The sequence below is a fragment of the Plasmodium relictum genome (assembly GCF_900005765.1).
Source record: "Plasmodium relictum strain SGS1 genome assembly, chromosome: 1".
Lineage (NCBI taxonomy): Eukaryota > Apicomplexa > Aconoidasida > Haemosporida > Plasmodiidae > Plasmodium > Plasmodium relictum.
This window is the reverse complement of record NC_041679.1, coordinates 148,698-172,861: the sequence shown is the minus strand read 5'-3', so window position 1 is coordinate 172,861 and position 24,164 is coordinate 148,698. Positions and strand designations below refer to the sequence as shown.

The following is a 24,164-nucleotide window of genomic DNA, read 5'->3' as shown; positions in this document are numbered from 1 at the left end:
ATTAGTAAAAAACTGTGAAAGAAACTATACAAAAAAAAAAAAAAAAAAAAAAAAATTTATAAAATTCATTAGTTTTACACATTTACATTTTAAATAAAGGAAATAAAAATATAAAAAAGGATTACTAAAATATAGATAAATATCATTTTTCATTCACTAACATTATATAATATTATCTACATTTTTTGAATACATATTTTTGAAAAAATTACTTTATTTAATTAAAAAAAAATTTCATTCCTAGTAATTTTCCTGATTAACTCTTTAATATTTATCAATAGGTTTTCATTATCAATTTTAATGCAAAAATGTGCTATAAAAAATTATAATTTCATTTTTTTTTTTTTTTTTCCAACTCTTTAATAAAAGTTTGAAATTTTAAAAATCATAATTAAAAAAAAAAAAGAAAAAGAAAAAGAAAACACTAATTTATATTCCTAGTCATACATTTCCATACTGAAATTTTTTATTTATTTGACATTTGTGTACAACAATTTTTATTTAATAAAGAATTTTAGAATATGTTTAATTTATGGAAAACTCTACAAGATTTTATTGTTATTTGAACTAAAAGTATAATTTTTTTTTTTTTTATTGAATCTTTATAAAATGCAGAGACAATTTTCCTAAATTTTTTAAAAATATATTATAGAAATAAAAAATAAAAAAAATTCTAAAAATTTTTTTTTTAGTTTAATAGTTTCATTTTTTTTTTTTTTTTATAATATTGTTATTTTTATATAAATGTATCTGTATCATTTCTGTTTCTTTAATTTGATTTTTAATTTTAATATGGTGAAAACACAAAAATGCATTCTTTGTTAAATAAATGTTTTAAACTAAATGGTACCGATAATTCTGTAGACGAAGAAGAGAGTATCTTCGAATCCTGTAAAATAATAAAAACCTTGAATAAAGGGATAGATGGAATGAATTATGTTAAGAAAAACAAAATAGGAAATGATTATTTTTGCGGTTATGATAAAAATAATTCTCTTGAAGAAATGAAAACAATTGATTTTAATGAAATAAAAACAGAAGATAGTAATTTGAACGCTTATTATGAAAATAATTTTAATAAAGTATTTAATATAGAGTATATAAATTTTCCTAATTATTTTTATAAAACAATATTTTTGAATTTTTTCAGCTCTTTTATAGAATTAGAAGACAAAGAAAGCATTTCTTCTGAATATATAGAGGAAATGAACAAAATATGCAATGCAATGAAAAATCAAAAATATATTTTGTTGCATAAAGCAAATTCAATTCCTCATCAGAAAAAAAGTAGCAATATAAATTATAAAAATGGCGATGCTTTAATATGTAGTGATAATATTATTGCAGTAGCAGATGGTGTTTCTTCTATTAATAACAGTGGTATTAATGTTAGTAATTTTTCAAATGAAATTTTAAAAAAATGTTTGAATTTACATATATATAGATGCATTAATAATGAAATATTTGAGAATCAAAATAAAATGATATTTAAACAATATAATTTAAAATATAAAAATGATGAAATATTAAAACCAATAGTGTGTAGAAGTGCATGCTCGGCTAATTTTCTGGGTGCATCTACTCTTCTTTTTTCTGCTTTAGAAAAAGAAAAGTTGCATATATGCAGTATTGGAGATTGCCAAATGTTAATTGTAAGATTGAAAGGAAATTATTTAAAGGATAAAGGAATAGAAAAGATTCATATAAAAGTGAATACACCAGAAGAAATATTGTATTTTGTAAAGGATGAGAAAAGTCTTGTGACAAAGAATAACAATTGCGATATAAAAAATGTTCATGAAAACAATAATAATAATGTAATGAATAATGAAAAAGTAAACATCATAGATTATAAAAGGGAAGAAAATACAACAAATGATATAGTAAATTGTGAGGTATCATATGATAATTTTCCAAATAAGAAGTCGTATAATAGTATAGAGAATGATAGTACTTTTAAAAATAATAAAGACATATTAAATGATTTATATTCAAAAAGAAAAGAATTATACTATAATGATTTTTTGAGTGATTTAAATATAAAGGAATCAATTAAAGAAGATTCAGAAATAATATTATATATTGAAGATCAACTAAGTGAAGATATATCAGAAAATTTTGAGAAGTACCTATCCAAAAGGAGTTATAAAATTGGAAATTTATCATTTAAAATAGAAGAGGATGATTTTTATGATAACTCAAATATAAGATCAGATACTTTGATTTCTCACAATTGTTCTTCCACTAGAGATGACTTTTCAGAAAATGAAAAAAAAAATTTCTCAGTTAAAAGTACTCTAGATAATATTGGTTACAGAAATTTGTTAAACTTGTTTAACTTAGATAGAACACACATCATAAAAAACAAAAATAATTGCTCAGAAAAGGAAACAGAAGAAGAGAAGGTAATAGAAAAAGAAAAAGAAAATCATGTAGAAAGTGGGAAACAAAAACAAGAAAATAAAGATGATAGTAAAGAAGATGACAGAGAGAAAGAGAAAAATGATCAACTGGAAGAATTGGGAAAAGAAAAAAATCAATCAGAGAAGGAAGAAAAGCAAAAAGATGAATTAGAACAAGAAAAAGAAGAAAAAAAAAAAAAAAAAAAAGATACAAATATCAATAATTTTAATGATTATAGATTCCGATTTTATAATGATGAAATAAGTAAATTTGATATTATTTTTAAATCAAAAATTCAACAACATTATTTCAATTGTCCATATCAAATAACATTTATGCCTATAAACTTAAATGATAACTTAAGAAATACAAAATCAAATAATTCTTTTAAAGGAAATATAAAAATGAGTAGATATAATGATATTATAACAAAATGTTTAAGATATTGTGAATATTCTAGTGTTAATATTGAAAATAATGACATAATTATAAGTGGTAGTGATGGTCTTTTTGATAATTTATATGATGATGATATAATGGAAATAATATTTAATAATTTTTATGTCTTAAAATACAATAAATTTGTAAGCATGAAACAATTTATAAATTTTTATAAAGAATACAAAAAAGCTATAAAGGACTTCAACAAAACATTAAGTAATAATTTTAGCAAAAGAAATCACTCTAAAAAAAATTTTTCAAGTAATTTAAGTGATTCTTTTGATAGAAACATAAATAATAATTCTAGAGAAAAAGTTAAAATAAAAATGGAGAGTGATATTAAACATGGCATATCAAATGTGAGTTGCACTTCGTCTGATAATTTTTCAAAAAACTATATAAACGAAGAAAACAATAATAATAATAATAATAAAAACAACAATAATAATAATAATTATAATTATGATAATAAAGGAGTTAATTTATCAAATAAAGAAAATAAAAATAATTATTTTTTTAATAATATTTACAAGCGTAATTTGAATTACGCTAAAAATAAACTAAAGTTTCCTTCTAAAATAAAAGGAAAGTTTTTTATTAGAATAAAAAATAAAGTTCAAAATATAACAAAATCAAATAGTAAACAAAACAATAAAGTAGAAAAAAAAAATAAATATTCCATTTCTCAGGATTCTAAAAACAGTAATACAAAAAAGGATGATGATACTATCTTTCAAAAAGAATATAGTAATAATATTAATAGTAGCATTAATAATTTATCTAAAAATTTTATGAAAAGTAGTACTGTTGATATTAATAGGAGAAATTATTCTATTCATTCTGGTGGAATGGAAAATAGTAAATACGAAAACTTATATGAAAATTTAGAGAATGATAATAATTCACAAAGTGATTTAAGTGATTCAAACAATTATGATTTAAATTTTAACAATTCAAATAAATTATTAGAAAATGAAAAAAGACAAACAACTATAGAACAGTTAATTGATGATGATGTAGTATCATTAAGAAAAAAAAAAAAAAATTCAGGAAAATGGTTAGATGAAGAAAATACTTTTTCGGAGTTTCTAGATGAAAATATAATGAATAATAATGTGTATACTAACCGAGAAGATAATAGTTATTATATGAATGAAATAAGAAGAATAAAAAAAAAAAAAAAAGTAATTGTAGAAAAAAAAATAGATTGTAGCAAATTTTTATATGAACTATCGGATTTTATTTTAATTGATAAAGATAACAAAATTTATTTAAATACTAAGAAGGCATGCGATGAGATTTTAGAATTATCAACTATTTTAGCTAATCAACAATTAAACTATACTTTGTTAAAAAAAAGGAGAATAAAATATAATGGTAAAATGAAAAATAATAGTAATAATAATAATATTTACTCAAAAAAAGTAAATATAGAGATGGATAAAAAAGATAATGAAAAAAACTTCAACGAAGACTCTTTTTCTTTTTCAAATGTTCAAGACAAGGAAATTCATTTATTTGATAAAGTTAATTATGAAGATATACAATCAAATAAATCAAATGATAAAATTATTTTAACACCTATATCCGAATTTATTTTTGATAAATATAAAAAATATTTTAACATGGGAAAACCAGATGATACAACTGTCATAGTTTCAGTTGTTAAAGAAAATAGATATAATGTTTAAAAAAATTAAATAAAATAAAATTTTTTTGTTTTTAAATATTTATTTGTTTTTAAAATAATCTTTTATTTTTTTTTTTTTTTTTTATACATAATCACTTTTTTAAATAATCAAGAAAGGAAATTTAAAAAAAATATAAGATAAATACATTTATAAAAAATATAGAATATTTTTAATTTTATTTTTTTCTAGAAATTCATATTTTTGTTTTTAAGCTTATAATTTTTAAAAATTTATTATGTTATATAATTAAAAATGATAAAAAGGAAAATATTAGATAAAACAAAAAAAAAAAAAAAAAAAACTTAAAAAAAAAAAAAAAAAAAAAAAAAAAAAAAAGAGAAAAGAGAAAAAAGTAAAAAAAAAAAATATATATATATATATTATATATATATATATCCATCAATCTTGGTAAAATATTTAAAATTAATAAATTCTTAAATAAAGAAAAAAAAGACAAAAATTCATAAATTATAACTTTTACAAAATAAAATTCATAAATAGTAGGTAGGGTTACTATTTCATGGACTATCTTGATATATCATTAAATTAATCTAAATGAAAGTAATTAAGTGAAGAAAAATAAGGGTAATAATAATTCTCATATTTTAAAATATTTTGAAAAATTATATTGTAAAATGAAAAAACATTCAAATTATTAAAATTTTCTAACTTTATATGAAAAGGAGTATTCACAAAATTATTCTTTTTTTTTTTGAAATAATATTTTTTTTCAAAATCGATATTATAATTATTTAAAGGAGAAATATTCGTAATTAAAAATCTATGAATAATAGAAAATTTTGTTACATATTTATTATATAGGTTAAAACTATCATTTTTTCTTTTTATTAGTTTCCATCTTTTTTTAATGTGACTATTTATAAATATTTCAATTTGCTTTTCAAAATGCACTAAAAATATATATAAAAAATCATCCAAATTTGTTTTATAAAGAGATTGGCTTTTTTCATATTTATTATTCATTAAATAATTTAAGAAATAAAAACAAAAAAAAGAAATAAAATAATTATCTAAAAATTTGTAAATCAGTATTTTTCTAATAAAAAGTATTTCATCATCATTATTTATATTTATTTTAATTAGAGTTTCTAATCTTTTTTTGTAATAATTATTAGATTTGCTTCCTTTAACATAGTTTTTTATATCACTTACAGTTATTTTATTATTACTATTAAATATATTTTTTTTATATTTAATTTTAATTTCATAAAAGTTATTTATAATATTTCTTTTCATTTTCTCTGTTAAGAGCAAATTGAAATTTTGAGCACCATTTTTATTCAGAATATCATTTTTATCTTGTATATCTTTATTATTAAATTTTTCTTTGTCATTCATATCTGTTATATCATTTGAATATTTATAATTAGAACTATGTTTTTTCTTTCTATCATAAATACGAAAATTATGATAATTGAAAATACTATTTTCAAGGCTACTCATTAATTTATAATTGCAAAATATATATGGAGTAACAATATAATTGTGAGAATACAGCCTTTTACTTTTTACATAATTAAAAAAGAATAAAGGACTGAATCTATTTAAAAAAAAAAATTCATTTTTTCCTTTATTTTTATAAATCACATTAGTAAAATTAATACATTTCCATTTATTAGGAGAATTATTTAGAATATTTAAAAATGATTGATAATTTAAATTGTTATATTCCTTTTTTTCTTCTATTTTCTGGCAGTAACTTTTATTTGTTTCATTTAATAGTGGTTTTTTAGAATTACAAAAAAACTTGTCCTCAGTTTCGTTTATATGATATTTATCATGACCACACAAATTTGTAACTTTAATTAGTTCCTTAGTTTTGATAAATTTTTTATTACAGAGTTTTTCATTTTCATTTTCTTTTTCTTTTTCTATTTGCTTTTGTTTTTCTTTCTTCTTTTTTTTTTTTCCTAAACTATCAAAATGAAATATTTTACATAATATTGATATGGATAAAAATAAAATAGTAAAAATAAGAACTTGATTTAAAATTTTCACCAAAAATGTTTCATCTATATCACTTATATATCTTCTTAAAATATGTTCATTATTATTGTCAAACATACTTACTTTTTTCTCTATATCATTTTTTTGTATATAACTTTTATTTACAAATTCTTCCCTTCTTCTTATGACTAATAAAATTATATTATTATAAAAAAAAAAAGAGAGAGACAAAGAAATTTTCATAAATAGTTGAATTTTATGTATACGAGATTCGTCAATATAATGATTAACAAAAAAAGATGACAATACAAATAAATGCCTAAAAAAATCATTAGCTATATATTTGTCTTTATTCTCTTTCTTTTTTTGATTTTTTTCTTCTTTTTTTGATTTTTCACTTTTTTGATATTTATTCTTACAAAAATAATTTTTCACTTTATTTATATAAAGTTTTTTAAATGAAATTTTTCCTTTTTTATACAAAAAATGATTAATATACATCTGTATGAGGAAGTACTCAATATCGAAAAATAAACAAGCATCAATGAAATACTTTAAAATTTTTGCAAATTTAGTTTTTCTTAGAAAGGAATTTTCTTTTCTAATTAGAGTGGAATTCAATTTATCACCATCCCCCAAATCAATTGTATCAAATATATTTAATCTAGTTTTTTCATTTCTAGATAAATATTTTTCATTGTTTCCATCATTATCATTATTACTATAATTCATAAAAATTCGATTATTCTTTTTTTTAATTTTTTTAAAGATCCATTTTCTTTTATTTACAATATTGTATCCGTTTGTTTCAGACTCTTTTGAAATAGTTAAACAAAACATATCATTAATATCTATTGCAAAAGAAAATGGATCATGAATTTTTTTTAATACAATAATTATTTTCTGATCCCTATTATTTTGTTTTTTGTTTTTTTTATTTGAATTTATATGAAAATATAAATATTTAGAAATTTTACTTTTTATTTTGTTTACCAACAGAGAATTCTTTTTATCACTAAATTTACTTTGATATAATAAATCTATTCTATTATTTATTAAGGAAAAATATTTTTTTAAAGTGTTACACTTTTTAATTGAATTTTGCTTATCACTATGGAAGTCATTTAAATATTTTTGATATTTTTTTTTTTCATATTCAACTGATAATTCACTGGTTTCATTAGTTATAATTTCATATATGATCTTATGAGAATTTTTTATTTTGATAAAAGGATTCATATGTTCAAAATTTTTAAAATAAAAATGTATATGATATACATTTCTTATTAAAAACAAAATGTTAGATATATTATAAATTCTTAAATTAAAATCATCAATTTCCTCAGAATATTTTTTATTACATAAATTTTTATTATTATATAAACCAATATATAAAAATTTTTTAGTTAACAATATAGAATAGAATAATAATAGTATATGACCAAAATGAATTTTATCAAAAGTTCCTGCAAATAATCCTATATCATTTTTTTTTAAATTTTTGTTTATTGTTCTTTTTATTTTATATTTCTGAATTTTTATTCTTTTAAGTATTCTTTTCTTTTTTATAAAAAATTGAACTTTTTTTTTTGTGTTATTTATTTCCAATTTTAGAACACTATCACTTTTTACATTGGATTCTTTTATTTCTTTTCTTCTTTCTTTATTTTTTCTTTTTTTTTTAAACATTTTTATTATATCTATATCGTAAATTCTCCTATAAGGTAATGTTACGTTTTGATTATGATTATTTGAAATAATAAAAGAACAGCAATAACGTTTAAGTTCATTTAAGTCATATTTCGGTAATATGTCCTTATAATAATTCATAAAACAAAATTTTTCATAATATATAAAAGAGTATAAACCGTGTAAATCATAAATTGGTAAAACAACACGAACTAACTTATCTAACTTGTGCTCATAAACTTTTTCAACGATATACTTTAAGTAATAATAAGTTGACATTTTTAATATGCATTTTAAGCTAATAAACTTAATAAATAAATATATATTCACTACATGCTTTTTTAGTTTTATTATATATTTAATTAGCCAATTTATGCTATTTTCTAATTTTACAAAAAAATTGTTTTCTTTATTTACTTTTACACTTACATTATATCTAGCTAAACTAAAATTATATTTTTGTAAATTTTTACTTAAATAATTATTAATATTAAAGTTATTTAAGTTTTTTTTTTCATTCAAAAATATATTTCTTCCTCTTTTTCTTGTATAGGTAACCATGTTGTAGTCTTCAAAAATTAAAAAAGCATTTTCATAAGATAATAATTTTGCCATTTTTTTTTTTTTCTCATTAATTTCAATTGTAAAAAAAAAAAAAATAAATACTTATACTATAATACTTTATTCTTAGCTTACATTTAACAAAAATAACAAACATATAAGTTCAATAATAAACTTTTAAATATATATGTATCATCATTTTTTTATATTATTTTTATTTTCATATTTCATTTCATCTTTTACAATTTCATCTTAAAAATTGTAAAAAAAAAAAAAAAAGGTAGTTATAATTCATATTATAGCAATGATATAAAAATAAATTATTATATCTCTAAGTATTTTTTTTTGAGAATTATGAAAGAAATATGTACTTATGAATTATTTTTTTGTAATAATATTAGCTAATTAGTTGATAGTTTTAAATAATGATTTCATAAGATAGATACATATTTTTATCAGAATAAATTAAACCAAAACAAAAAAATTAAATAATTTTTTGTTATATGATTAAAAATTTGTATATAATTATTAAAATATAAATTTAAAAAAGTACAAATAATAAACAACATAAAAAAAAAAAAAATTGAACAGAACATAAAAAAAAATTAAGAAAAATAAACAAAAACTAGTTTAAAAAAATAATTAATAATAAAAAACTGATTAAAACAAAAAATATATATTAAATAGATAAAAGCAATAGATTATTTAAACAATAAAAATTAAAAAAAAAAAAAAAAAATAGACAAAAGATATATGAAAAACAAAATATGATTAAAAGTTTTAAAAAACAATTTAGAAGTATGCGTATAAATTAAAAGAAAAATATCCAAATTTACTTTTAGAGAAATGAAATTAAAAATTATTTTTGATATAAAATAAGATTAATAAAAAAATTATATTATTATGAATATCAATTTGTGCATGCATTTTTTTTATTTTTAAGATTTTTTTAATATTAATTAAAATAAAATTAAAAAATGCAGTAAATTTTATGAAATTCCATGATTAAAAATTTGCACAATTTTTGATTAATATTATATTTAAATTATTTTATCTCATTTATTTTAAAAATGTAAGTAATTTATAAATAAATAATTAACATGTATCATATTAATATCTTTAAAGATACTAAAATTTTGAACAAATATTTTAAATGGAAAATACTCATTAAAACTTTTAACAAGGTTTAGTTAAAATCAGAACTAAAGCTATGTAAATTGAGTAATAAAACGAATACAGCTATTATAAGACTAATAAATTTTAATATTAATAAAAAGTACTAAATATTAACATATGTTTATATTAAAGAAAAGAAAAAAAGAAAAAAATTTATAGAAAGTTAAAAAACTATAAGGTAGAAAAAATATAGAAAATACATTTAAGAAAAAATATATATATATATATATATATATATATATATATATATATACATATATGAAAAGGGTTTAAGTGATTTGAAATTTCATAATTATCCAAAACCTTATAAAAAGTTATATTCTTTATTATTATTTCTATTAAAGTATAATATATTTTAATTCGAGTTACTATTAAGGCTTAAGTAATTTTTTAAATAAGTCTTTTTTTTTTTTTTAAGTTTCATAATTTGATTTAAAATATGAAAAAAATTATATGGATAAATTTGGATAATTATAAAATTAATATAACTCATATATTAGGATACTTTTTCTTTAAGTTAGAAAAAAACAAAAATAAATTACATATTTTCATCCCTTGAATCAAATCTTTTTATAAATAATAGATTAATAAAAAAACGATGAAAGTTGATATTTTTCTTAAAACGGAAATTTTACATTTCAAAAAATTTCAAATTTGATTACTTCATATTATTATCATAATTACCATATTTCACTTATTTTTTTTCATTGATATATCTAAGTATTTTTTATTTTTTACAACTTTAAAAAATTAATGATTTCTTTTAATTATTTATGATCATTTTTAATAATAATTTATGAAAATATATATGTATTTCTACTACTATATCTTCTTTATGTAATTTATCCTTTTAAAATATTACTGTTAAAAAAAAAGTTAGCATCTCATTGGGTTTTTATTATTAATTTAAAAAATAAAACTGAATCTCAAGAGATATTTAGATGGTATCATTTTATTAAATTAAAAGGGGAATATAATATATATATATATATTTTCTCTATTTCGTAAAAAATAAATTTATAAAACTTTATATTTTAGAAAAAAGTATATGCCTTTTATAAAAAACTTTTCTTGAATAATTAATAATGAAACATATATGAAGATGAAAAAAATACAGTATGTTTATTTATACTTAAAAAAATGTTTATTAATATTGTAAGAACTAATCTAAAATAGTATAAATTTTAGTTTGTAAAAATTTTAATATTAAAAATGGATGAACTTATTATTTATACTTATGTGTATATAAATTAAATTTTATCCATTTACATTATTATTATTTCATACGTAAGAATGCATCAATGAATAATATTATTTCTAATAGATATGACAAAATAAATTTACAATTTTCTTCATTATGTTCAATTAAATTAAATTAAAAAAGAATATTCAAATGGAATTCCTCATAAGAGTTTAGAATTTTGGTAGATAAAAAACATTCTAATATTTAAAAAACATTTTATTATAATTTACTGCATTTCTTTCAGTTTATTCATAAAAAAGGATAATTTGGGAAAAATTATCCACTAATATTTTAATATATTTTTTTTTTTTTTTATCTTTATTACGTATATCTATTTTTATAATTATTGTAACATAATCATTTAAATACATATTTATATCAATTTTATGTTTTATAAATATGAATAAAGAATTTTAAGTATGTATACATATATTTTTTTTTTTCTTAATTTAACTTCATACGCAAATCATTTGTTGACATTTTGTACACCTCAAAATGTGCTAAAATTATGATCAAAAAAAAAAAAAAAAAAAAGCAATAAACATTTTTAATTTTTATATTTCATTTTTTTTTTTTTTTCTTCATACTCATATATAATTGTTTAATTAATTTTCTTTTTATTATAAAGATATATTATTATACTTTTTTTTTATGCATTTCTATTTATAAAGTTAACTTTTCTTATTTTATTTTATTTTATTTTATTTTTTTGTTAAAGGAATGAAATATTTTTTTTTTATTTTATTTCTTTTAAATACAATCTTATATTTATCTTCAACACATATATATATTTATACATATGAAACCTTATTTTTTTTTTTTCAATTTTTTTATGTTTTTACATTTATAACTTTTTCATTTAATTTTTTTTTAAAAAAAAAAATTTAATTGTAAAATATAAAAATATTTTAAGTTCAAAACAAGCCATAAGTATTTTTTTTTTTTTTTTTTGCTTTACTATACATTATGTTTTATATGTAATTATAATATTATGAAATAAATCATAATGAAAAAATATTTGGTTTTTGAGAACTCTCAATACTCTTACATTATTAACAGTATCAAAAATGGAAATGAATCAGAAATGGTAATTTTTACACTTTTATATTTTATATATATATATATATATGTAAATTATTTTCATATTTTCTAATTTTTTTTTTTTTGTTTTGCATGGAAATGGATAAATACTGTAATTTTTACTATATATATTTATGTAAAATATATATGTTTTTGTAAATATCTATTTTATGTGTAATTATTTTATATTAAAAAATATATGTTTATTTTATTTAATGTAAAAAATGCTTTTATGTGTTTTTTTATAATTTCTTATATGAACAATTCATGCATATATATATATCTTTATTTTATGATATTACATTTTATATTATAGAATTATATGATATATTATATATAGAAATAATAATTTATTATTTTATTTTATTTTTGTATTCATATTTTCCTTTTACAGCTAGCTGGTTTGAATGACTTTTATGAACAATTAAATTTATCAGCTGATGGAGGTTTAAGCAATTCTAACTTGGAAGAATATATTAATGTTCTGATTCATGTTATAAAAAATCCCCATATAAGTTATAACAGTGTATATGGAAAAAATGATAATAATAATAATAATAATAAAAAGATATCAAAAAGTTCATTAAATGATAAGAAGGTATCATCTGATAAAATAAATGAAGTAGTAGGCAGTGGTATTAATAGCTTTTTCAAAATAATTCAAGAACACATAGGTGTATATGCTTCAGATTTTGATGATAATTATAGTGATTTAGATTATAGTGATAATGAAAAAAAAAAAAAAAAAAAAAAAAAAAAAAAAAAAAAAAAAAAAAAAAAAAAAAAAAAAAAAAAATACAGAAAAAAATAAGAACAATAATGATAAAGAAAGAAAAAAAAATTCTGAAACGCTTAGTAGTAAAGATGAAGAAAAAGATGAAAAAAGTAGTAATAAAAGAGAAGTTATAATAGAATCAGATGAAAAAAGTAGTGAATTGGATACTTATTCTGATTCATCTAGTAATTCTAGTGTTACAAGTGAATGTAGTTTAGAATCAGATAATGAAAAATTATTTCTTAACGATGCAAATCCTATAGATGTAAAATATATTAATATTATTTATACTGCAACATGTTGTATATATACTATATTGGATATATATCCTAATTCAATAAAATACCTAATTAATAATAAAGAAGGAGTTTATATATTAAACAAAAAATTAAATGATATTGAATATATAGATGTAGCTGAAGTTATCTTAAAAATTTTTGAAAAATTAGTAGAAAAAGATCCTATGTTTATATTAAAAAAAAAAAGTATTAAGTATATGTTAATGCATATAGATTTTTATAATGTAAATATTCAAAAAAAAATATTCTTTTGTATTATTCAAATGATTAATAATATAACAAAATATAAACATATTACAAAGTATATCACTCCATACTGTAGCATATTTATTAACTTTTTTCATTTTCATTACATTCACATATTAAATATTATATGTACCTTATGGAGATCATTACTTGATAAAATGATAACCTTGCGATTAGAAGATGAAAATAAATTAAGAAAAAAAGAAAAAAATGAAAAATCAATTTCAAATTTAGAAGAAAAACATTTTTCAAAAAAAAATTCAAAAGAAGTTTCTTATTTAAGTAAAGTAGTTGAAAAAAAAGAAAAAAAAAAGAAAATAGAAAGTAGTAATTTAATTGATGTAGATAAAAAGAAAATGGGTTCCTCATATAAAATTGAGGATAAAAAAAATATAAAAGATCAAAAGAATAAAAAAATCGAAGTAAGTGAAGAAGTAGAGGAAGTTATAGAAATATCAGATGAAGAATATGCTAACGATTTAATTAATAAAAAAGATATTCATATAATAGATGATGATAAAGATGATAAAAAAATAAATAAGGAACAAAGAAAAAAAAAAGAAAATTCAAATAAGAAAAATAAAAAAAAAACAAAAAATTACATAAAAGATGAAGAAGAAAAAAAAGGAAAAAGTGATGAAGAATTAATAAAAATAAGAAAAGATAACAGTAAATGTGATTATGATAAAATAAATAGCAGCAATAATATAAAAAAGAATTATTTAAATGAAAATAATAAAAAAATTTATAAAAAAGAACAAAGCGATATAGAAGACTTATATATATGTGATAAAGAGTACTCAAATATAAAATGTAAAAGTAATAATTCGAATGAAAATATCAATATACTTACTTCTTTATTAAAAAATACCGTTGATAATCTAAAAGATGATTATATTGATAATAATTTAGTATGTAATGGAAAAGAGTCAAATTCTTATGTTTTAGAAAATAAGAAAGTTAATAAAAATAAAAATAATAATAGTAATTTTATAAATTCGAAAGAAAATAATATCTGGAATATTAGTAATTGTGATGAAACTTACTCAAAGGAAAATAAAATGAAGGATAATTGTAGTAGTAGCACTGATTATGCTAATAAATTATTAAAAAATATAATTAATTTAAACAATAATGATAATACATATTTTAAGTTAAGCTCAGAAATAGAAAGTGTTTATAATATTAATATAAGAGATAATATTATAAAGTTATTAATTGAATGTCAAATAGAAGATAATTTATATGCTTTTATGGAAACCTTTTATATAATATCTATTTTTGTGCATTATAGTAATAATATACTTGAGAATTTTTGCAATAGTGATTTTTTAAATAAGTTTAATGAATTTTTTCAAAATAAAAAGTTTCAAAATAACAGTTTTTTAATAATTTATATTTTATTTACATTATATTCTTTTCTTCCTATATGCACATATGATGGATCAATAATTTACGAATATGAAAAGAAAAAAAACATAAATGATAATATATTTGTAGAAAATATAGAATATTGTAAAGGTAAAAATATTGATATAGATAAAGAAAAAGAAAAAAATACAGATAATGATGATGATAAAAAAAAAAGTTTAGATAATTTTTTTAGTTATGAAAAATATGGTTATATAATTTATAAATTTCCCATTGATGTTAAAAAACATAAGTTAGAATTTTATAAAAATAATTTTAATTATTTAATGACTCTGATAAAAATAATTATACCAAATATATATAATATATATGAAAGTGCCTTGTATTTTGATATTAAATATTTGTGTATAGTTATTTCATTATCTCTTTTTATTTCATTATATAAAATATCTTTTTTTTATTACAATAATTCGGACTTTGTTGATTGCTTAGATTATATTTTTTCTTTTTATAAAGAAATGTATTCCTTTATAAAAAGTATAGTTTCTAATAATTTATCAGAATCTTCCGTTATAAGTGGAATTATTATGTGTAAAATTATTGAACATTTTAGTATATTAATATCAAAAGAAGTCAGTTTTTCATCTTTAAATGAAAAAATAAATAAAAATAATAATGATATTTTTAATAAATACTTATGTAACAAAATAGGAAATTCTCTCAATGAAATAAACTCATTATATAATTCAAAAAAGCCTTATTTATTTGTGTTAACTAATATTATAAATAAGATTTTATTAAAAAAAAAGGAGGAAATAGATGAAAGTGAAAAGGATAATTGCATATGTTCTAATAAAAAAGTATATAATATTATATTTCTCTATTTTTATGATATGTTTAATGCTAAGAGTATATATAATTATGAAAACAGCTTTTTATTTTTCCATCATGAAAGAGAAATGAAAAATGTTGCTATTGAGTTTACGTCATTATTTTTAAATTATAAAAATTACAATGATTGCAAAAAAAATTCCTCATCTTCTATCTCAATACATAATATAATTGTAAACGAAGTTACATGTTTTAATAATATAGTTTTATGTTACTATTATTTAATTAATTTATTTTTTAATTTATCTTTAATGCATGAAAACTCATCCATATACTTTTATCAATACAACATAGCAAAGCGTTTATATTTTTTTTTATTTCAAAAACTATTCCATTGTGATTCAGAAAAAAAAGAAAAAAAAAATACAGAACAGGATAATTTTGTTTTTGATTTAACTAAAGAAAAAAATAAAAGAAACATTTTTAATTTATTAAAAAATATTGATAGAAATATTCGTTTATACATTTTTTTATATGCATTATTATTTACTAATAATAAGAAGATGGAAGAAATAGTGATCAATATATTTTTAAATAGTGTAAGAACGTTATACAACATATTTTATGATATATTTAAAAAGAATATTGAAGAAATTGATGACAATGAATTTAAAAAAATAGAATCTTTAGTAACTGAAATTTTTGATTCATATCATTACTATTTAATTATGAATAATCTTTCATTTAATAATTGTTCATTACTTATAAAGTTAACCAAAGAATGTTTAAATATATATGATAATTTACCTATATATTTTTTTAAAGAAAATAACAATATTGAACAATGTCAGGAAAGAGAAGACAGTGATACAAGATGGATAAAAAGTTATGATGATTTTCCTTCATTAAAAAATGATAACTCATTCTTTAATTTGAAAAGTAAAAAAAACAATGATACAACTACAAAAAGTGTAAAACAAAATAAGAAAAAAAAAGGGAAAGAAGATTCTAATAGTAAGGAATGTTTTATAGAAAATATAGTAGAAAAAAAAATAAATAGCAATGAAAATAATGAAAAAAATGAATCAAAAAAAAATAAAAGTTTAAGAAAAGGACATGAAGCAGATAAAGAGAAAATTAAAAACAAGACAGAGGAATCCAAAATAAAAGAAAAAGAAGTAGGAATATTAAAAGGAAAAGGAAAAGAAGATAAAGATATTGAACAAGGAAAGGTAAAAGAAAAAGAAGTAGAAATAATAGAGAAAATAGAAGAAAATAAAGAAAAGGAAAAAGAAAAGGAGAAAGAGATAGTAAAAGACAATTCCATATCAAACTCTAAATTAAATAAAGAAAAAAAAAAAGTTTTAAAAATTAATAATAAAAAGGAATATAGTTTTTATGACTATTTTAATTCAAGTAACTATAAAAATGATTTTGATTATATGCAAAAAGATTCTTTTTATGATAACCTATTTAATGATAGTAATAACAAGAATAACAAAAAAAAAAGTAAGAGTATATATAATAATTATAATTGTCATTTTCCAATGCATTTAAGAAGAAATGGTCTATATATAGATAATATTTCTGTTTTTAATTCATTAAATAAAGGAATACCAATTTCTTTACATGTAGAACAAATGAAAAGTGATAAAAATGAAGAAAAATTAGAAAAAGAAACAGATTATTTACACGATGGAACAAATAGTAATTACAAAGAAGGACTATATATTCCTTCTAAAATTAATAAAACAAATTATAAAAAATCATTAACTGATAATACTAATGTATTAAATAAAATTTCTAAAAATTTAACATATAGAAATACCTTCTCAAGGGAAAATATTTACACAAATAATTATTTTGTCAGAAGTTTTATTGACAGAAAAAGAAATTTACAAGGATCATTTAATATATTTGAATCATTTAATAAAGTAGAAAATTTTATAAGAAAAAATATAAATAAGAATAATAAAAGTTTTTATTCAAAGTATGATCATAAAAACGAAGATTTAATTGTTTTATCTATTAATGGAATAGATGTTCATAGTGATTCTTGCCTATCAGAATATTTAATTAAATTAGATGATGTGTATTACATAAACAAAAATTCTTTATGCTTAACAGAAGAAAATATATTTTATAACACAGAAAATTTTTATGTCTATAATGATGTTGTTGAAAATTTTGAAACAGATTATTATAACTTAAAAAATAAAATAAAATATTTATGGGACAGTAATAATAATGCTCATAATATCAATTATAAAATTATAAAAAAAAGAAAAAATGATGAAAGATGCTCAGACCCCTTAGAAGATGAAATAAATAAAAAAAGCAATTTTTTTGTTACTTTAAAAAAAAAAAAAACCACTGATTACAATGAAGAGAAAAAATATTGTCAAATAAATGAAAATGAAGAAGATATTTATACCTATGTTGATTTGAGCACTTATAAAAAAATGAAGAGTAGTATAGATACCCCATTGTACTGTAAAGTTATTAATGAAAAATACAATTTTTATAATATATCTTTTGATTTAGTAAAATATTTATATAATTCCAATTCACAAAATGACATAAATAGTCAATATGATGAAAAAGAGGATATAAGCTTTTTTAATTCTTTGAAAAAAGATATAAATAATGATGTAAAGAAAAAAGGAGAAATGAATTATAGTGAAATGGAAAATCTTCTTTATAAATACGATTCAAGAAGAGAGGATGAAGAAGAAGTGGTATTCTATAAATCAGAAGAGGAAAAATCCTCACACTTATTAGACTACTTAAAAAATAGATATAAAAATAAAAAAATTGAATTTTTGTTTTCACAAAGTAATTTTGTAGAAAACGATTCTATGTATTTATCGAATTATATGAAAAAAGAAATGAAAAAAGCAACAGAGCTTATATTTTTTGATGATCATTATATTAATAAAGATATCATGCTAAGTACACATTTACATAACATTAACTTTTTAATGAATAATGAAAAAAATTCAAATAATTCAAAAAGGAAGAATCGTATTGACCAAATTGAAGTAATGAGAGAAAAAGAAAGATGCTTGTTTGAAAAATATAAAAAGGAAAATTTCTTTAAAGCTTTAAACACTAAAGAAGAGAGAAATAGTTACGAATGTGAATCATTATTGTTGAAAGAAAATTTTACATTAAAAGAAAAAGAAGAATTTTATTTATTATATAATTACATGCCTGCATACAGTGAAATAATTAAAAAAAAGATTTTAGATAAGGAAGAAAAAGAAGGAGAAAATATAAGTTCTCAGAAAAGAGATAAACATGAAATTGAAAAAAATAAAGAAAAATATATTTTTATAGACAATGTGTACAATTTTTTACTCTTTAAATTTTTATTTTTATTATGTAAGTATTTCAAAAGATGCGATACTTCGTCTCTTCTCAATTTTTATATAAACAACAATCAAGATAATAAAATTAATAAAGTAAATAGTGAAGTTAATGTTGTGCTTACAGAAGATACGAAAGAAGAAATAAATAAAATGAAATACATTTTTGAAAATATGAACGAAAAAGAAAATAACTTAACAGTAGATGATATAAAAAAGAAAAATTTTATATTAAATAGTATAAATAATAAAATTATATATTATTTGAATAATCCATTATTTATATTTAGTGAAAAATTGCCATCCTGGATTTATAAAATATTTTATTTATTTAATTTTGTTGTAGATATTGATATTAGGTTACTATTTTTTGAAATTACTTATTTTGGAAATTATAGAGGTTTTTATAATTATAAGCAAAAAATAAAAGAGTTAGTAGAAAAATTTAATGAAAAAGTGAACTTTGGAAATAGAATATTAACAGAAGAGCATTTATTATCAGTATGCTCTAATTATACATACAATTACGATAAAAAAAAATTATTTAATTTTCTATCAGATAATACTACATTAACTCTACCAAGAACAAAAATTAAATTGCATAGAAATAAAATGATTGACTCTTCTTTTCGTATTTTTAATCATTTACATTTTATTAATTCTAATTATATCACTCCTTCATTTTTAGATATAGAATTTTTTAATGAAGAAGGTACAGGTATCGGTCCTTCTTTAGAATTTTATAACGAAGTTATAGAAGAATTAAAAAAAGAGAAATTAAAATTATTTAAAATAGAAGATGGTTATCTTTTTCCTATATCTTATAAAATTGACTTAAATAATTTTGATTTTGATTTATTAAAGAAACCAAAGAACTCAGATTTAATGGGGATAAATAAGTCTTATAATTCTCATAATTCTCTTAATTTTAATTCTTATCAATCTTCATCAGTAAATAAAAGAATCAACGTTATTAGTGAAGGTTCAAATGCAAATAATTATAATTCTGTTAATAATCTTATTAATCATTTTCTTTTTTCGATGAATTCAAATGTTTTTCAAAAAAACACAAAAAATTTAAATAAATATGATGATATATCAGAAGTAGAATTGTTAGATGCCAAAATGAGAAATAAAAAAAATAAGAAATATTTTAAAAATATTTCAGATAATAGTAAAAAAAATTCCAAAAAATATAAAAATGTAAGGAGTCATAAAAAAAAATATTTATCTAATATAGAAAGTAGTCAAGATAGTAATGATAATAAAAAAAAAAAAGAGGAAAAAGTACAAGAAAATGAAGAAAAAAAGAAAAGTGTATTAGCAAATGTACGATCAAAAGAAACAAAACAAAAAAAAAAAGATAATAATATACAGAAGAAAGAATCATCCAATATAACTCTTAATACAGCATTAGAAAAAAGTAATATTTTTGATATAAAAGAAGAACAAACCGAATTAGATGAAGAATACATTAATTCAGACAAAAATAAAAAAAAAAGAATTAGACGTTATGTAGAGGTAGATACAAAAGAGAAAAAAAATGAAGAAGAAAATAAAAAAAAAAGTATAAGCTCTGAAAAATGTGGCATTAAAGAAAAAGAAGAAATAGTTTATTCTAATGAAGAAAATGACAAATTGGAAGAAATAATAGATGAATTAGAAGAAGAAGGAAAAGAAAATGAAGAGGAAGAGGAAGAGGAAGAGGAAGAGGAAGAGGAAGAGGAAGAGGAAGAGGAAGAGGAAGGGGAAGAGGAAGAGGAAGAGGAAGGGGAAGAGGAAGAAGAAGAAGAAGAAGAAGAAGAAGGAGAGGAAGATGAAGATGAAGATGAAGAAGATGAGGAAGAAGAAAGAGAAATTGATGATTATAATGATTATGAGGAAGATGAAGATGAAGAAGATGATGATGATGAAATAGATGATCATTTGGAAGATGAAATATATGATGAAATAGATTTTGAAAATGAAGATGAACAAATTGAAGAAGAAAATAAAGAAGATGAATATGAAGTAGAAGGAGGAGAAGGAGAAGAAGAAAAAGAAAATGAAAAAAAATGTATAAAAAGAAAAAATAAAAATGATAAAAGTAACATATATAAATTAAGTGAAATTAAAGAATCTTTAATCAGCTCTTCAAATAATCATCCACCTTTAGAAAAAGTTGAAGATATATCGGATATATCTGACAAACCAAAACGTAAAAGTAGTATAAATTTAAAAGAAAAAAATAGAAAAAATTGTTGTAAGTTATTAGATAAAAATATGAATTCAAAAAGAACAAGTGAAGACATATCTAAAAAAAAAAAAATAGAGAAAAAAGAAAAAGAAGAAAAAATAAAAAATAAAGAGAACAAAGATACTGTAAACCAAAAGATAACGGAAGAAATAGAAATGAAAAGAAAGGAGGAAATAGAAGATAACGAAAAGAAAGAAATAGAAGGAAAAGAAAATAAAAAAGTGCAGATAAAAAAGTATAAACTATTTACGAAAGATTTTGAAGAAAATTTTTTGAAAGAAGAAAATAATTTAAATTTAAAAAAAAAGAATGAAGCAAAAAAAAAGATTAATTTAAATAACCAAATTAAGTTAACACAATCTGTAACACATAATATAATTAATTCTCTTTTTAGTGAAATAGAGAATAAAAATCCTGTAAAAGAGGAAAATAAATATGTTGATAAAAAGGACAGTGAAAATGCTAACAAAAAAATAAATGAAAATAATGATAAAAAAACAAATGAAAATATAACTAAAAAATCAAATGAAAAAGATAAAAAGAAGTATGTAAATATAAATCAAGACACTTTAGAAAATAGATTATTTAAATATTTCAAATTATTAGGTCAATTATGTGCTAAAATATTAACAGATAATAGAAATGTTAATATTAATTTACATCCTTTATTTTGGTATCTTGTAATGAATAATTCTGGATATGTTAATTTATCAAAATTTCATCACTATCAAGCGGTAATAAAATAGGAAAATGAAAAAAAACAATTATATGATTTAATGAATTAAAAAAAAAAAAAAATATGTATATATGTATAATTTTTATTATTTATTATTTTTTTTTTTTTTCACATAGATTGATAGAGTAAATATGAATAGTATAAATAAATTATTAGAGTACAGAAAAGAAAATAAGAATATAGAAGATTTGCACTTAGATTTTACTTTATTAGGTAATTAAATTATTTATTTAATATTTATTAATATTTAATCTTTTTTTATTCAATAAAAAAAAAAAAAAAAAAATTAAAAGAGAAAAAGGAATTATTAAATATATATATATTTATATTTTTAAATTAATAGGAAGTGATCCACCAGTCGAATTGATACCAAATGGATCAAATATATCAGTGAATAATGAAAATTTAAATTTGTTCATTAATAAAACTATTGAGCATTCTTTATATGAAGGGATTAAATTTCAAGTAAATACTTTATATATATATAAACACTTAATAATGATAATCGTCAATATATATCTATATTTTTTTTTTTTTTTTTTTTAGATATGGGCATTCCGATTTGGATTTAGTACAATTGCACCACTTATATGTACAAATATTTTTGATGAAGAAGAAATTTGTGAATACTTATTTGGAAGCAATATAGAAAATGATGCTTATTGGACAAAATCCCACTTGTCTACTTATATTAAACCAGATCATGGGTATATATATATAAGGAAAATAATATTATTAGTAATTATATTTAACATATTTATTTATTATTTTATTTTTTGTAGCTACACAAATGATTCTATTACATTTATTACATTAATTGAAATACTTTCTGAATTTAATAATGAAGAGAGAAGAATGTTTGTCAAATTTTGTACTGGTACATCATCTTTACCTAATAACGGATTTTCAGCTTTAAAGTAAATATACTTTTTTAAAAAAAAAACAATTTTGTTAAAAAACTGTATTTTTTTAAACAAAAATTTATTTTTTATGTCAATTTTTTTTTTTTTTTTGAGCAGACCTTTAATGAAAGTAGTTAAAAAAGAAGATAATAATGACCTTCCTAGTGTTATGACCTGTACAAATTATTTAAAAATTCCTGATTATAAAGATAAAGAAAAATTAAGAGACAGATTGCTTTATGCTATTCGTGAAGGTAATACTATTTTTATTTTTATATTGAAATATATATATATATATATATATATATATATATATAAATTATTTTATCTTATTATATTTCTTTATTCTCTTAGGCCAAAAGAACTTTTCGTTATCATAGAAAATTTAAAATCAAAATATATGATATTTCTTAAAATTATTATTATATAATAATTTTATTGTTATATCTTTATTTATTATTTTAATTTTTTTTTTAATTAACTGAAAAACAAATTTTATTATATATTTAATAATATTTTATTAAAAAAAAAATAATTAATCATAAAAATTAAGCAAAATTTAGTTTATTTGTAAAATTTTAAGTGATTGCATATATATATTTTTGTATACATGAATCCATATGTATTTTTTTTTTTTTTTTTATCATTGTTGCATGCATATTCTCAATTATTAACTAGATACGTAAGTACTTTCTTAATTTAAAATTCATTTAACTAAAAAAAAAAATAATTATTAAGTGTTTATTAGATAACATAATTTTGTTTATAATATTACATAAAGGGGAAAAAATTAGAAAATTAGTAAATTATGATTATATAAATAAAAAAATAGTAAATCTTTTTTTTACAAAATTTCTTTTGCCTAAATCTAAGTGCATAATTCTAATTTTTAGTTAAGTGGTATTATTATGAAATATTATTTTAAGTAAAATAAATTAAAATGAAATAAAATAAAATATCATGAACTAATACATTTATAAAATACTAAATTTTTTTTTTTTTTTTTTTTGTTATTGAATACATTAGACATTTTTATTTATAAATATGAATTTTTGCTTAATGAAATAAGTTTACATTTTTGCACATTTAAAAAAAGAAAAAAAATAATAAATTTCTTAAGAAAAATAAAAATGTACAATTCAGTAAAA

At 18.2% G+C, this 24,164-nt stretch overlaps 3 protein-coding genes across 3 annotated transcripts; 2 read left to right on the top strand and 1 right to left on the bottom strand.

Moving 5' to 3' along the window:
• Positions 1–809: 809 nt before the first annotated feature.
• Positions 810–4,535, top strand: PRELSG_0102700 (conserved Plasmodium protein, unknown function; the record flags this gene model as incomplete). The annotated part of the gene is made up of 1 exon (XM_028678223.1): positions 810–4,535. One exon carries the CDS (start codon positions 810–812, stop codon positions 4,533–4,535), a length of 3,726 nt encoding a protein of 1,241 aa, XP_028531392.1.
• Positions 4,536–5,081: 546 nt separating this feature from the next.
• Positions 5,082–8,807, bottom strand: PPAT (phosphopantetheine adenylyltransferase, putative; the record flags this gene model as incomplete). Its single annotated transcript, XM_028678211.1, has 1 exon — positions 5,082–8,807. One exon carries the CDS (start codon positions 8,805–8,807, stop codon positions 5,082–5,084), a length of 3,726 nt encoding a protein of 1,241 aa, XP_028531391.1.
• Positions 8,808–12,178: 3,371 nt separating this feature from the next.
• PRELSG_0102500 (ubiquitin transferase, putative) lies at positions 12,179–23,396 on the top strand (the record flags this gene model as incomplete). The annotated part of the gene is given in 9 exon segments (XM_028678200.1): positions 12,179–12,259; positions 12,647–13,060; positions 13,065–22,112; positions 22,231–22,327; positions 22,458–22,579; positions 22,661–22,821; positions 22,897–23,031; positions 23,134–23,270; positions 23,371–23,396. Coding segments are annotated over 9 exon segments (10,221 nt in total).
• Between the last annotated feature and the right edge of the window lie 768 nt (positions 23,397–24,164).